This window comes from Melozone crissalis, unplaced genomic scaffold (genome assembly GCF_028551555.1).
Source record: "Melozone crissalis strain CALT ecotype California unplaced genomic scaffold, PUWL_Pcris_2 ptg000005l_1, whole genome shotgun sequence".
NCBI lineage: Eukaryota > Metazoa > Chordata > Aves > Passeriformes > Passerellidae > Melozone > Melozone crissalis.
Window position 1 is genome coordinate 49531965 of NW_026535783.1, and position 16009 is coordinate 49547973.

The 16009-nt window shown below is 36.6% G+C and overlaps 1 protein-coding gene across 4 annotated transcripts in view; it reads right to left on the reverse strand.

The window, feature by feature from the left end:
* CERT1 (ceramide transporter 1) overlaps window positions 1-16009 on the reverse strand; it is an 80507-nt gene that overhangs the window by 25496 nt on the left and 39002 nt on the right. For 2 of the 4 annotated variants that reach the window (XM_054286283.1, XM_054286272.1), the window contains exons 4-6: window positions 5372-5479; window positions 4467-4605; window positions 3412-3495 (exon numbers count right to left, since the gene is read on the reverse strand). In XM_054286283.1, the coding sequence (XP_054142258.1) occupies window positions 3412-3495; window positions 4467-4605; window positions 5372-5479 (331 nt within the window). Of the gene's footprint in view, window positions 1-3411; window positions 3496-4466; window positions 4606-5371; window positions 5480-7795; window positions 7880-8171; window positions 8384-16009 lie in introns of those variants that run through there. The other 2 variants (XM_054286301.1, XM_054286292.1) reach the window with 2 other exon arrangements.

Sequence of the window (16009 nt, forward strand, 5' to 3'; positions counted from 1 at the left end):
TTTTTACACTTTTTTTCATGTCAGCTAGAAATTGATTATTTCAAAATTAAACCAGGCATCTGGAGATCTATGTTTAAAGGTAAAGACCAATAGGAAAGGATTCTTACTGCTGCAACTGCTCTTCGGTTATCAAACTGCATGACATCAACTGAAAAAAGCAGGGTAATTTTGTCTCCCACCTTAACTTCAATTTCAACATCTTCCAAGCAGTTTATTTTTCATTATCCATCTATGCTCTATTTCTGATTTGCTTTCTCTTTTGTTTCGTAAAAGGAATTCTTCATATCATTCTTTAACTTTCAACAGCTCTTTAGCTTTTCTCTCCTAGACCTTTGTGTCTGTTACGATAGGTGTTTCCCTTCTTGTTCCCAAGATTCTGCTGGTAATACCTTCCCACTGTTTGATCAAATCTGTTTTCCAGAGAAATAGAAAAGTATTCTAAAGAGAGTAAGTAGAAAGATGTTTTTCCATTTTTTTCCATTTTATGCTCCCTTAACATATTATGTCACTTAAGTAATTCTAAGTGAAAAACAAATATTTGTGTTCATGTCCATTTCTTGATGCCTACTGTTGTTATCCTCTGTGGAATGCAATAGGCTCAATATTATTAGTTTTCCTTTAAGAACACCCCCAGTTTTTCCACAATATTTTGGCAAATATTTTTCCTCCATTCAAAGCACAAAAATCCAGCATAAATCTCTGCTGTAATTTACATCAAATTTCTCTTCTTCAGCCTTTGTACCACTTCCATCTTCATAGTTCCAGTACAAAAGACATCTTCCATATTCAAGGTGGTTCCTTAAGTAGGTTACTCCTCCTCTTCCTACTCTTAGGAAATTTAAATCTAAACATGTTCTCTTTCCTGAGGGGATGAATGGGAACACTTAGAGATCAAGACTCTACATTCCTGAATATAAGATCCCAATGGGCAAATAGGCATCAGCCAGACACCATACCTTGGTCTTTTACAGTTCCAATTACCAGATTGGAATAAATAATATTGGCCAATAAATATATTGGCCAACTGGAAGGCGGCCAATACATTTAAACAACTTCATAGTACTCTACCTACCTGTTCACCTAAAGATCCTGCAGAATGCAGAAAAGAGAAAGCCTCCCTATCCAAATCACCTTCAGAGCAGTACACAAATGTCCATACTTACATTAACTGTCTCCTCAAACAGAGAACAAATTGCAAAAGTCAATTTGAATATGGCCCCTTAAATCGGTCTTAAATCTATTAATTTGAGCTTTAGACTGGTGCACTAGTAGTTTGAACAGTAGGTTTAAACATTTCATCATATCACAGTAAGCTAAATTAAGAGGTTGAACCAATGCCTCACTTCCTGAACCACTGAGAGGAGAACCATCTCAGAATAAACAGGCAACCACTTGTAAGCTGTGGTTAAGAAGATTGTTGGAGTCGTCCCAGGATGAGATAGAAATTTCAACAAGAGAACCAGAAAATTGAGAAACCAAATTTTAACAGTTGCTCTGAGGCTAAGCTTTAAAAAGGGTGTAGTTCAAGTTAAGTCTTTCACTGCCAGTTCAGTTTGACCTTTTTTTTCTGCCCAATACATGAGCATGGCTGTCTCAACCTGAGACACCTACTTCCCCCATTGTATCACTTTTAATTCCACTCTAAGACAGAGTCTAATTATTCATTTCTAATCAAGCTTTGCAGCACTCAGCTACTAAATATTTAATTAATTTAGCCATTAGAAATCAGACTGAGACACAGAAAAACCGAAATGGAGACAAATATTTTCATAGAAATAATTGATGGAAAGTAAATTCAGTGGAATACAGGACTCATTTGGAATTAGAAGTTCTGCAAAATGTAAGGAGTTGCAGAATTATTTCCTGTAGGGAGCTATAGTGAGTGAGTTTATACAGGTATCCATAACACCAAGTATCAATTTCCTGGCATGTAAGTTCCCAAAAGCTTGATGACCAGCTCCATTAAAAATACAGACTTCCCTAATGACATTCCCCACAGTATATGCATATATATTACAGATGCACCAGAACAAACGTAGATACGAAAAGATTTTCTACCAGTAAATTAAGCTGAAACTCCTACATGATTGTACAAAAATTGAGTTTGACAAAGACATCTCTTCCAAAATGAATCATGCAGTAAAATTAAACTCTTACTTAGCATTTGTCTTTTTCAGTTTTCTGAAATCTAACTTAACAGTTCTTAAAAAAAAAAAGAGTACAGTTTCATACAGACAACAGGGTTAATGGAACCATACACCTGCTTACACTTGCTTCAAAACTTCCATGTTATGCTACCTAGTCTCTGAAATCAGCATTACAATTAGTACTCAGTAGAAAAATCTACTTATGTGATGAATTCTGGAAGTAACCTGAAAACCTCCTTCCATTCAATTTCCTTTCCTCTTCCATCACAACACTTTAGGATATGCTTTAGAAAAAGCACTTAAATACAAGAAGGAAATACGTAATACATGGGAACAAAAACCAATTAAAAAGAAAACAGAAGACATAGAAAAGGCTTATTTTGCCCTATATTTTCTAGGTTCTTCATGAAAGTATTTACATTTTAAAAAACATTTCTAGTGAGTACTTTGGGAGATTCCATCACACTTGAAACTGGAGGTGCAACTTCTAAGCTTTGTGAATCAAGTCTAAGAAATACCTTAGGACTAAGTGAATTGCCAACAAGTAGAGAGCGTAAACACTAGAATATTTAAGTCAGAAAACATGAGAAGGTCTAAGAAGAATGCAAATACAGTTTAAATGCATACACAACTTCCTCCAGGCCAGAACTATCAAATTTCTCGAACAGCAAGACTTGCATGAGTTCTTCACATTTGCTGTACGGGTACAGTGAGTAAAATAACTAGTTCATTTATGATAAAAATAAATATCAGAATTCTGCTCATTATAACAATGAAAAGACAAAAAAGCTCTAAAATTATAATAAATAAGAATCACTAACAGTGACGTCTTAACCATTCCATAGCCACAGTACTTGTGAAAACCATAGGAGGACATTGCTAAGTGGAAAAGCACTGAACTCCACCAAACTCCTAAAGCAGGTAACACTTGCAACAACCTGTTACAAAATCTCAGTTCCCAATATCTGAATAATGCAGCTGTTTCAACAGAATTTTGTAGCAACAAGGACTTTAGACACAGAACAGGGAATTACACCTTGACAAACTTGCATTAGTATTTGTGTGAATTAAGAATAACTCAGAGAATCACTAGAAGTTGCTAAAGAATTATAACGTGACTAAGAACTTCCATTCACATACACTTAAATAGCTATTCCCGCCCTTTTCTGCTTAGAAACAAGCATAATACACCTGTCTTGTATCAGATGTATCACTATACCATTCATTCTAATTTTCATCACTGAAAAAATTGGGAGACACTTACGTTTTTCCTTACTGCTGTTACTGTTATGTACAAAATCTCCATCAGGACGTACTGTAGGGAAATCATCTTCATCGTCTTCTACCACTAGATTTGAGAGAGAGTGTATTATGGGAGTGAGAAAGCTTTTCTAGTTCTTCACAGTGCAAGAAAGAATTAAGACCGTCTTCATGCTTAGCCAGCACTTCTTCCTGTAACAAGTCATGACCCCTCCCTCCCTTTTGGGTTTGGTTCATTTTTTTTGACCCAAGACCACTACCAGTGTAAATGTCAGTTAACAGCAGAATCTAACATTGCTCAGCATTGACATTTAGCACTCAAATCTGGTGAGAGCAACATACTTAGGTGTTACAAGTGGATAAGCAAGAGCCATGATTCAGTACCTATCTAATCTTCTACACTGTAAAATTTCAAAAAAAGTGGAATTGCACTTCTCTGGTGTTTTACTACTACAGAAAGTTTCACACTGCCAGAACAAACACAGGGATGAATATAAATGCCTCAGCAGAGTGCACAAATACAGTGACGAGCTGTGCTCTGGTATAAGCAATTCAGAGATATGTAGGCATCCACGTTGTAGTCTAGCATGGTCTCAAGTGTGCATTCAGTGTTCTATTTCCAGCCAATACACCTCAGAAGCATTACTTAAGGCAGCACTTTTGACTTTTTAAAGTGTATTGTTTCTATCAAAACTAATATCCCATTTATTTTTCAAAGTAACAGGTAAGAGACAGGAATAAATTTAATTTGTGAGAGTTAGCAATTGGTGTTCTATAACAAAACACTTAAAAAGAGCATTGCTTTTTTACAGCTGACAGCTACAGGTTAACATCAAGCAAATTTTAAATCTGAATTCCAAAGTAAAAATAATTAACATGCATATGCATTTATGCAACTGATTGATCCTTTACTATTAGGATACATTACCTTATTATCCTTAATTTATGATACATTATTTTATTTATAAGACATTAAATTGTATTGGAACAGTATCAAGAGGTTTCCTCGGTAAAAAGCTACAGTCTGTGGAGGGAAGAGTTTTCAGCTACAAGTGTTACCTTTATCCCTCTGGAGTTCGTCTTTGGAAACTGCATCTGCACAAGCATCGAAGTATTTCTGTAAAGTATCAACTTGTCTGCACAAGATGTCTCTAAAGGTTTCCATTTCTGCAAGCTTCTCACGTAAGCTATGGCCCTTCTGAAAACACAAACAAAAAAGGCGTGAAATATTTCTACATACTCAACAATAGCTTGATGCAGTATAGCTACAATTTAATTTTAAACAAGATATGTCTGCAGCTATGAAGAAGAAACTGAAGCACACTAAGGACATTTTAGATATCAGCAATTAAGAAATACTGTTAATGTCAGAAGAAACCATATCTGAGTATTCCTTACTCATTTTGTCACTGGTCTCAATGTTTTCTCTTGACGGCACCTGCTACTTCAGAGCACTCCACAAAACCTTATTAGAAAGTGAACTTACATGCTACCAGCTTTATACATATTTGCCTGAAAGCAGTCAGCTCTGGTTTAAGATCTTTGCTCCAATCTTTATTCCCTTTTCTGCTCTCCCAGAAGTACAGCACACTCAGTTCATATATTAAATATTCATATGCATGACACAAGGAAAGCCATAATTTGTCAGGCAGGGCTATATCACACTCATTAAACTACAGAATTAGTGTTTGTTTTTATTTGGAGCCCAGGATATTTGGTGAGTAAACTAGAAAAAGTTAATGAATACACTCACAAGTTTGATTTTCTTGCCACAGAAGATGACACCTCAGTTTAAAAAGGATGATTGCATGAGAGGCACGAGAGAGCTTCCCATATCATCTGTATGATGGACTACTGACATTTAGTGGTTTTTCTACAATTATGTGAATAAGTCTTCATACGTAACTTCTTTTCCAGTTGCATGTTATTTATGTATGAATATTAGGAAAACTTTTTGCACCAACCTTGAATGAAGAGGTGGAGGTTGCAGAGTATCCACTTGCTCCAGACACAAGAGACACCATGGAGCCATGACGTCGCAAACTTGACTCTGATCCATATCCAGATTCAGTCTAAAAATCAAACCACACAAAAAAGTAGAGTGCTAAGGCTTTTGATAAAACAGAAATATTGAAAACAAGATTAATGCAATTTTCTCTGGAACCCACCCACTTGTTTTTTGCAGTATAGGTTTAAACAACTCCAACTGTGCCTGCATCTAAGATGTTGATTGTAGTATCTGTGAAGTTATTATAAACTTATTTTTTATTATCGATTAATCAATTTGTAAAATAATTTGTTACCTACAATGAACTATGTGTCCCCAAAAGAACACAGCAATATATATTTAATGGTATGAAAAAGGGACAGTGTTTCATTAATTTGGTTTATGTAATTCCTAAGAAGTAACTTTCACAGAGCCTATTAAAAAAATGTACATTACTCTATAATTAATTGGGGGATTAAACATGATTCAGTCTCAAGACAATCTACTTCAGTCACTCCATCCAATAATACAAATAGTACCATTTTGTTTTTAAAAGCAACAAAATAGATATCAAAGAAAACTTTCTATCAAGTTTTTTTCCTGTTTCAGGCCTCTTTGGCAAAATTATTTATACTAGACTGAAATTAATATTTCATGAGAAGTCTACATAAAACAAGGTACAACTAAAAGTAAGAGAGAGGATACAATAAAAGTAACGAACTAAACAATGAAAAAAAAAATCTGTTTATTAGAATAACATTTAGAAGATCAAAAATAGAGTTTGACAAATTTCCTCACAAGTCAAACAGAAGCAGATACTGAGGAACTGAAGGAAAATAAACTCCTCTAAATGTTAATCTAAATTATGTGCATGGCAAAGGAGATGTAAGCAATAAACAGATGGTTCAAAATAATACATGAAATACTGTAAGCAGATGAGTTTGATCAAATAGACAGACAACAGTGAAGGACATTTGGCAGAAATAAATTCTGCAGTAGCACCAAAACTCCAATGGGGCAGGGAGATAGGAGACAAAACAAATGGTACAGAACAAAGAAAAAGCAATTCTGAAACTCCAGTTATTGTACATTTTATGGAAAAATTGGGAGCTGTATAGCTGAGAAGGTGGGAGAGTGTGGATAAGTTAAAAAGCAGAGAAAAGTAAAGAGTTCTTTGAAGTGTGAATTAAGAATTTAGGCAAAGAGGGACAAAGTATGTATGTATGAGTTACAAGTAAGAGTTTGGGCATACAACTGCTTTGTTTCAAAAGCATTTAATAAGCATAAACCTGAAAAGAAGAGTCACCCAACACTTTGAAACATTTAAAATTTCTTTTAAACACAAATATAAAAAGACTTCACTGTTTAATCACTATTTTCAATACTTATTTAAGCATATGCCACAAATCTTAAGATGACCCAATATGTTTTTATTATAGTCAGTTTAACAGTGCAAATTAATTTAATTTTCTCTGTAACTTGTACACACTAGGAAAGATGATAAAACTTCATTTTAATAGGATATAGCTTAAAAACAGATAAATTTTTAAATGTAGCCAAAATACCCACTTCACTGAGGTTAGGGTATTTCAACTAAAGATACGAAGTGCTTTCTTATTTTGTTCTTGAAGTGAGAAAAACACACCTATGCAAGACCTTGCTTTAAGCTTAAGAAGCAAAATTTCTGGATTTCTTTACTTGAGATTTAGTCAAAGCCACACCTATATAGTCCTACTTCAGAACTTTCAAGAATATTGTAAACTTTAAAGTAGAAAATCTGATGCCTTATATTCTATATCAATTAAATTCTTTTCTTCTTATATTATGCACACAGTCAATGCTCAGCTACTTTAGTTCACATAATAAAAACTGAGGGTGAAAGAAAAAAACCCAACCCTTCTTTCAATATATAAGCTTGATTTTTTTAAAGGTAGCTCTTCAGCAGAGTATTTTTTTTCTCATTTATGCTTGTGATTATTTTTTCCACTAAATAATTTATCCATGCTACAGAATTGTACATGTAACAGCATACACGATTATATGGATACAGCTATCAGCTTGCAAAATCTACCAATATAAAGGTGCAACATCATTAACTATTTGTTATCAAGAAGCAAATTCAGCAGGCATTAAAAGCAGACTGAACAGCACACATCGTGAGTTTGTACAATCAAAAGCATGCATATATACAGATCACATTCACAAAATTGTGTCAGACAATTATATTTGAGCAGTCAAAAGGAAAAAAGATAAAATTACATTGAGAATACTTATTTTTCACAAGAACCAGAAAATAAGTACTCATTTCTAACTTCTACACAGACAAGCCATCCTGCTCACAGCAGACACATGCAGGCAGATGAACACAAACAAAGAAAGCATGAATCATGCAAAGCCCCACCATTCTACTACCGCAACATCTAAACGAGAGCAGGTCACTGCCGCATTTATGTCTTGCAAAGCAGATCATCGTTAACTAATCACTGCAGAAATAATCATTTACATTGAGAAGAGGAATGTAGACAAAGTTTCTTCTGTTTATACAAATTTTAATTTCCCAAGATAAAAACTGGAAAAGCTGGTAGAGTTCATATGATAGAAATCAATAGTCTCTGCTTGAAAACCAAATTACTTGTAGAAGTCGTATCAATTCATACCATCAAGCACTAATGCCAAATCGCCATGCTCTGTAAAAAGATGCAGTTCTTTGAAATTCCATGCATACATCTCAGCTTCAAAGCTACATTAAAAATGGCATTTGATAGTAATTGCAACACCTTCAGCTTTCCAAGGCAATGCACGAAATCCATTAATCCTTTTGTTACAACAGACAAGAGGAAAGAGCCACATGATCCAAAGCTTCATGCAATCCTTTAACTGGAGCAGATGCTAGTATCAGCAACAAGGCAGTACATCAGAAAAGCTGCTTTCAATAAAAAAGCTAAGTATTTGCAGAATCATATTGCAGATCTCTGTAACTGCTCGCATGGATCCTTAAGTAGAAAATAATACTCTTGAATAAAGCACAGACTCACAGCAAAGTTCTCCCACTTAAAAAAATCAAATAAAGCAAATTATTCTCACATGTCTTCAGGGAATTCTTTTGATTTTGTCTCAATATGCACCTGTGAAGCACTTCAATGTACGTTTGTTCACCAAGGCAGATATATTCAGTTAGCATTATAAATTATTTATTATTTTACATAACACAACCAGCAGGCAGCTCCTCCCTCTAAGGCATACAGCTCACTCAGGAGATGGAACACATACTAGGACACAGTGACTCTAATCTCATTCTCTTCATATTTGTGAGAATACACTCAATTGCACTCAAACATCCAAGAGATCAAGCCACAATATCTAATGAAAAAACCCAGAAGATAGAAAAGGTAGTAACATAAAAGAGCTGGAAGGTACTATGAAAAGCTTGGTGGAAAATAAGCAGATAAGCTCGGTAAAACAACTGTGTTCCAAAGGCAATTTTTAGACTTACTGCAAATGCTTCAGAAAGATGGGTTAGTGCATGGATGAGCCAAGGCAGGGCTAGGAAATTATTGCAGACAATAAGAACACAACAGACACCTCACTTTGGGCAGTACAGGATGCATTTCTGAAGACTGAAATTAAAGATAAAATTATCATGGGTCTACAGGTCTGATTTTTCAATTGTTCTGAAGCTGCTGGAAATTTAAGGTTGCAAAACTAAGGTGGTAGTTAGCAGGAAGGCAGAGATAAAAATTCCAGAATCCAGGTCAGGGCAGCTGGATAGTCATTCCCCACCCACAGCCCTCCCAAGCAGAGTGCAGATGACTATTTAAAAGGAAAAAGCTTCTAATCTGACCTTTTTTTGCAACTGCAAAAACAAGGAAAGACATGTAGACCTAACTTTCCACCAGCAGCGACATATGTTGCAATTCCATAGTAAACACTCAGATTATGTGCACAGGAGGAATCCCCAGGAATTCCAAATTCAAAAACACATAAAAAGATAAAACTCTTCACTGAGCAAAATGACCAAAATCCAAGCTGACAATAACTGCGACATTTAGTCTTAGTAATAAAGCTAAAACAGCTTGTACTCCTGGGTCATGGGACTATGAGCAAGTCTGGAAGAGGATACATTTATCCCTTCCGTGAATCTGGGCTGTCAGGAAAGGGACAAGTAAGGTCTGTACTGTAGTAGAAGAATTAATAAATTCCATTCTATTAGACATCAGCAGAAAAAGCACTGATGTTTTGACATCAGTTCCCAATGCACTAAAGGAAGTGTTGTTACTTGTTTCCATGCTCTGAAAGCTAGTGGATTTTAAAGAATGAATTAATTCCATTACATATTGTCTCGCCAGCACTTATGCAACTCTGCCTTTAAAAAAAAGAACAGTTATGATCCCAAGTGAAAGCAGTAGTCACATTGGTATTTTTAGCAGTCATACACAATTGCACAATAGTTAATATTATATAAAATATTACTATCAAATATTATTACATCATCACAATGCATAAAATTCAAAAGGGAGTGTTGCCAGGGTTAAGTGCTAACTAAGGCAGATGAGCCAGGCAGACGAGCAGCAGGAAAAACTGCTGCAGGGGTCTGAGAACTGGTCCCATGAAGCATCCACTAGGTGGGAGGGAAAGCCCACCCTCCCACCTAGGGAGGGATTGAGCATGTGGGGAAATCCCAGCCTGTCTCAACAGGGGGACAGAGCAAGGAGACTAAGCCACATACAGTTAACAGGCATTTAAGCAATCTTATTTATTCTTCAAAATGGCAGGGAAGGAGTGACTGCCTCTTACTCCAATCACTGGCTTAGTTTTATTTTTTAACCGAAGATAGTTAAGTATCTTTACATTAATATCACCTCTGTAGAACCAGAAAAACATATTTACCACCAGCACTATGGTGAAGAATCTTGGGCTAAAGACCACAATGATATTTCCAAAGAGCATAGTTAAACAGCAGTGGGGGTTTATTCACCTCTGTGAAAAGGTACTTGTTGAAAGTCTGAGCCTGTTTTGGATATGGACTTGAGAGGCCTACACTTTGCTTAATCAGAATAAACATTTTCCTAACACGAAACACTAGGATTCAAAGTACAGGTAGTTACTTGCACTAAAAGAAATGGACTACAAAAAGCTTTACAGCCACACAGAATATATCTATCAGCAGATAAATAGTATTAGCTATCAATGTTTCTTATCAATAAGAAGAAAAACTGCCAAAGCAAATGTTCCTGCAAAACCCATGAAGTCCCTTGTTCATCTAGTGCAATTAGCAGTTACCTTGACACTGCTAAATTCAGAAACTGATTGTTTTTTCTCCTCTAATCTTTGAACATTTAGTCATCAGAATAGATGGCTATCAAATGATCTCTATCAAATGGCTGGTGTAATGTAATGTAATATATAGGAAGAACTGGAGGTAAAAAAGTTGGAATTGTTGAATTCTGTAATATATTTGACAAAGAATTTAAGGAAAACTATCTCACACCCTAAGGAAATACATGCAAACACATACAGTTTAAATTGACATGTCCTAACAGTAATTTGGGGAAAAGTGGGGGGGGAAAGAGTTTACTTTTTGTATTTCTTGTTTTGTATCTCACATCTTATTAAAACTAACACAAATTTCTTCACTTTCAAAACCTATTACCTACTCTCTTATTTTCTTCTTGCTGTAGCCCTTGTTAGCTCTCAACACCTACTTCCTTCAAAAACAACGGAGGCTCACTGAAACATCTGAACCAAAAAAGTTATTACACATTCGAAACAAAAAAAGATATTAAATAAGGGACTCCAAGACAGGCAACTTTTTGTCGTGTTCCTGATACAGCTTCAGATCGCTCAAGTTGTCCAGGGTTGAAGATAAAAACTAGTACTACTACTGAGTCAAAACCATCTTTGTTTAAAAACAAAGCCCAGTCTAGTTTAAAAAAATGCAACAGCACTCTGCCATCTGTAGAAGCTTTACATGCATTTCTAATCATACATCTATTTGGCAACATACAGATTCCATATATTATGCTCAACCTACCTAGGCAATAATTCTGTCCAAAGGTAATTTTACTTTCAAACAACAGATGAACATATTGGATATAAAGTATCACAGTTCTGAAGGCAGAATTATCAAAGGACAAACTCTACCATTCTGCAAGACAGGCAGAAAATAATCAGAATCATTAAGGCTGGAAAAGACTTCCTAGATCATGGAGTCTGACCTTTGACCCAACACCACCATGCCAGATAGACCACAAGACTAAGTGCCACAACTTTTACTGCATGTCTCCAGAGGCTCCATTAGTTTCCTGGGCAGCCCATTCCAATACCTGATCACCCATTCAGTGAAAATCTTCTTCCAATGTCCAACCTGCAGAGCCCTCCCACCCTCCAGCAGATCAACACTCCTACCCAACTTGTTGCCTGCAAACTGAGTGAGGATACCCTTGATCCCCTCATCCAGATTGTCTCTAAGGACACGACAGAGAGTTGGACCCAGTGCTGAGCCCTGGGGAACAGCACTGCTGACTGGCCACCAGCTGGATGTAACTCCATCCACGGCCACTCTCTGGTCTTGACTATCCAGCTGTTTTTTTACCCAGTGAACAGTACACCTGTACAAGCCACGGGCTGCCAGTTTCTCCAGGATAATGCTATCAGAAATTGTGCCAAAGGTTTCAGTGAAGTCTAGACAGAAAACATCTGCAGCCTTTCCCTCATCCACTAAACAGGTCACTCTGTCATAAAAGGAGATTAGGTTGGTCAGGCAGGACCTGCCTTTCACAAATACATGCTGGCTGGGCCTGATGACCTTGTTGTCGTGTTGCCAGTCACCACACTATAGATAATCTGTTCCATAACCTTCCCCAGCACTGAGGTCACCAAGGTCAGGCTGTAGTTCCCGAGATCCTGATTCTGAGCCTTCTTGTAGGTGGGCACCACACTTGCAAATCTCCAGCTATCTGGGGTGTCCCTGGTTAAACTAGGATTGATCATAAGTGATGCAGAGAGGCTTGGAAAGGTATTTCATAAGTTCCCTCAATCTTCTTGGGTGAATCTCATTTGGCCCCATAGACTTGTGAGTAGCTAAGTGTCATGGGAAGTCACCTTCTCCTGAGTTACAGGAAGTCTATTCTGATCCTCATTCCTATTTAGTTGCTCAGGGGGCTCCTTGCCCTGAGGATATCTGATCTCTCTGTAAAGACTGAGGCAAAGAAACTATTAAGTACCTCAGCCTTTTCCTCATCTTTGGTGACAGCGCTCCCCATCCACATGCCCATTAAAGGATGGAGATTTTCCTTGGCCCTGCTTTTGTTGTTAATGCATTTGGAAAAATATCTCACCTTATACAGCAGTGACCAGACTGTGTTCTAGCTAAGGTTCCCCCTTTCTGATTTTTTCTCTACATGACTTACAACATCCTTGTACTCTTCCTGAGGTGCCTGCCCCAGCCTACATAGGAAGAAACATTTACAAGATCTTAAGTCAAATGAAGCTGGTGGAGGGTCTGGAACACAAGCCTGATGAGGAGTGGCTGAGGGAGTTGGGGTAGCTCAGCCTGGAATAAAGGAGGCTCACAGAAGACCTTATCACTCTCTACAGTAACCTGAAAGGAAGCTGTAGTGAGATGGGTATCAGTCTCTTGTTCCAAGTAGCAAGTGTCAGGACAAGCAGAAATGGCCCCAAGTTGCAGCAAGGGAGGTTTAGTTTAGACATTATGAAATTTTTTTCATGGAAAGGGTTGGAGCACTGGAATATATTGCTCAGGGAAGTGGTGGAGTCACCATACCTGAAAATGTTAAAAAAATGTGTGGATATGACATTTGATAACATGGTTTAGTGGTGAACATGGTGGTGTTGCTGGGTTGACAACTGAATGTGGAAATATTAAAGATCTTTTTCAATCTTAGCAATTCTATGATACACTTGATGGCTTACCAAGATCTAAAAAAGTTACATAAAACATTGTTTTACCAAGAATAAAAGAAGATGAATTGTTTTAAAGAATAAAACCACATGATTCTATAAATCTCATTTTAGTTTATGAGTTAAGAACAAGTCCAACATAATACTAAAGGGACAAATTATTGTAATACTTCTAATGTTTAGATGTAAGACCTAGCCACAGACAGAGAAGGGCAAAGATACACATATAAAGCAGATGTCACATCAAAAAACTTTATAAGAAAACTTAGATTATGAGTTTATCTAACGTAAAAGCTTTGTATATTTCATGTAAAAGACACATTTGGATATCTAAAAGGATAAAAGTTCAAATAATTCCTAAAACCTTGCTGAATCACCAATTCAAAACATAAGAGTATGTCCTTCTGTCATAAGGTTTCACAGTACTCTGTGGTCTAATAGATCATGACTGGGAAAATTAAGGTATCACTTATCGTGTCACTTTCGGGTTAGTAGCAGTTAATCTATCTCCTCAAGTCAGTATCGTGTGTGACCACTAGAGGGAAATAGCGAAAAGGAAACAGACACCGCTGGAGGTTACTAGTGGTCTTTGACCAATAGTAACCCTTACCCTGTTTCTGCTCCAGTCCCGGGGCATAGAAACCTTCTTTTCTTGGGAGACAGTTAAAACCAGAGCAGTTTTACCTTTAGCCTTTATAATTACATTTGAGACACATTGCTTAGAGAGGATAAAGTTTTCCACACAGCATGCAAGTAGCAACAATGACATTTAGTGCTGAATGGATGACAGTGAATTATAAATTGTAACAGAGATTAAAGAAATTATTCTGAAGTCAGACTTCTCAGACAGTTCAAAAGAGTGAACCAACTAAGAACACACTCATTTTCACTTAAGACTGTCCAAAGACATAGTACCAAATCATTCTGATGAATGTTCTGGCTCAGATTTTTAGAACTTCATCTGACAAGAAGTAGTTAGGCTCAATATAATTTAGCTTTAAAAAAAGCTAAATAGCTAAAAAGCTAATACTTGTCTCAGGGAAAACTGGGCACATGTGCCTCAAGCACCATGTTCAAGTAGAAGATTTTTTTCTACGTTCAGCTGCTGTCAGTCTGCAAATACACAGACTAATTAAAAATCACTTTTACATACCAACCAGGTAAATAGGCACAGGATTTCTTCATATACAGGTTATACATTAAGTAGGCTATCACCAAACTAGTTTTCTCCGTATGTATGCTTACTTTGAGAAACATTAGAAGAAACAAAGTTTTAGTTAAAGCCAACCAAACCCATTTAAAGTCATGAAGTAATTATACAGACATATTTCCTCTGAAATAAGTTATTTACTGTATTCATAATACTTAAGTTTATACAGGCTTATTTGGGAGTTTGTAAAACTGTTTTATGAAAAGCAACTTTCAGAAAACTCATCTTTGAAAACTAAAATATTAACTGATATTACCTACAATATTAACAGACATATCAATAAAGATATTAAACTTACTTGCCAATACAAAAACAACCTCCACACTATTAGTGATGAAAAAAAACAAAACAGACTGCTCTTATTTGCTGAAAGCAAACATCCTCTGTGTAATAGGAAAACAAACTTCAAGCACAGCACAGGTCTCCACAATAAGCTGACCTACCCTGCTCTTGAAGGAAAAATCTGGAAACTGTTTGGAAAACACCTCACAAAAGGCTGCTTCTAGTACATTAGAGGAAAGGAAAGCAAATCAAAGGATCTAGGCCCTAAAATGTTCAGGACTTTGAAGATAAATGCTATCATGAGTTCCTACACAGAACTGTAATACCGTTGGTCCTTAATAGGCTATGCACTACGCTTTGGGGCACCATTTTGGTCTTTCTTTGCTTTCCAGAGGGGTAAAAAGTATAAACAAGACAAAGGGTGCCAGAACAGAGCTGGTACCAAAACAAAAACCTCCCTGTGATAAGCATTAGCTAGAGAATAGTATAATAAACAAGCAGTTTAGTGCCTATTTTAACTTAAGTCTTCTATAGTAAGTAAATTATCTTATTTCACGACAGCACGTCTGTTTTGTACAAGCTGTAGAGCCCTTTCTGTAAGAACTTCTGCCTTAATTGCCCACTGTACTATGAAAAACTCAGGCAACTGCATAAATACATTCAGCATCTACGTAATCAATTATTTGTAGACTCATTCTTTTCTACATACTGCTGAAGTCCAACCCCATTGCTGGTTCTCTCACACAAGTGTACCCCTAAATAATTCATCATGAGAAAGATGTGTTAAGAGCTGGCAAACTGAAACTGATGCTATTGCCTGCAGAGATTCCGGTGTGCATATGGGTGACATTAAGACTTCAGGAGAGTGGTGATATTCTTGCTGTTGACTGCTTTGAACTGTAACACACTAAAAGTTGCCTTTATCCCTTTGTGAAATGAGGGAAGGGAAACTCCCTCTTGATGGCAGATAAGGTGTTTCCTGACCATTCTGTATGGCATTGACAAAATACAAATTCTTTTACTAGATTTTCAAATTCTGACAGATCTCATACTCCAGGCATTGAAAAGGAAGCAGCAATGAAAATTATGAAAGTGAAGCTATTGTATCTGCATCCAAAAGCACTCCAGACTCAAATCTGCCTCACACTTGAGAACAGTTAAGAAAAACAGCAGATTTGCTGTCTAACACAGGGCTCTTATATG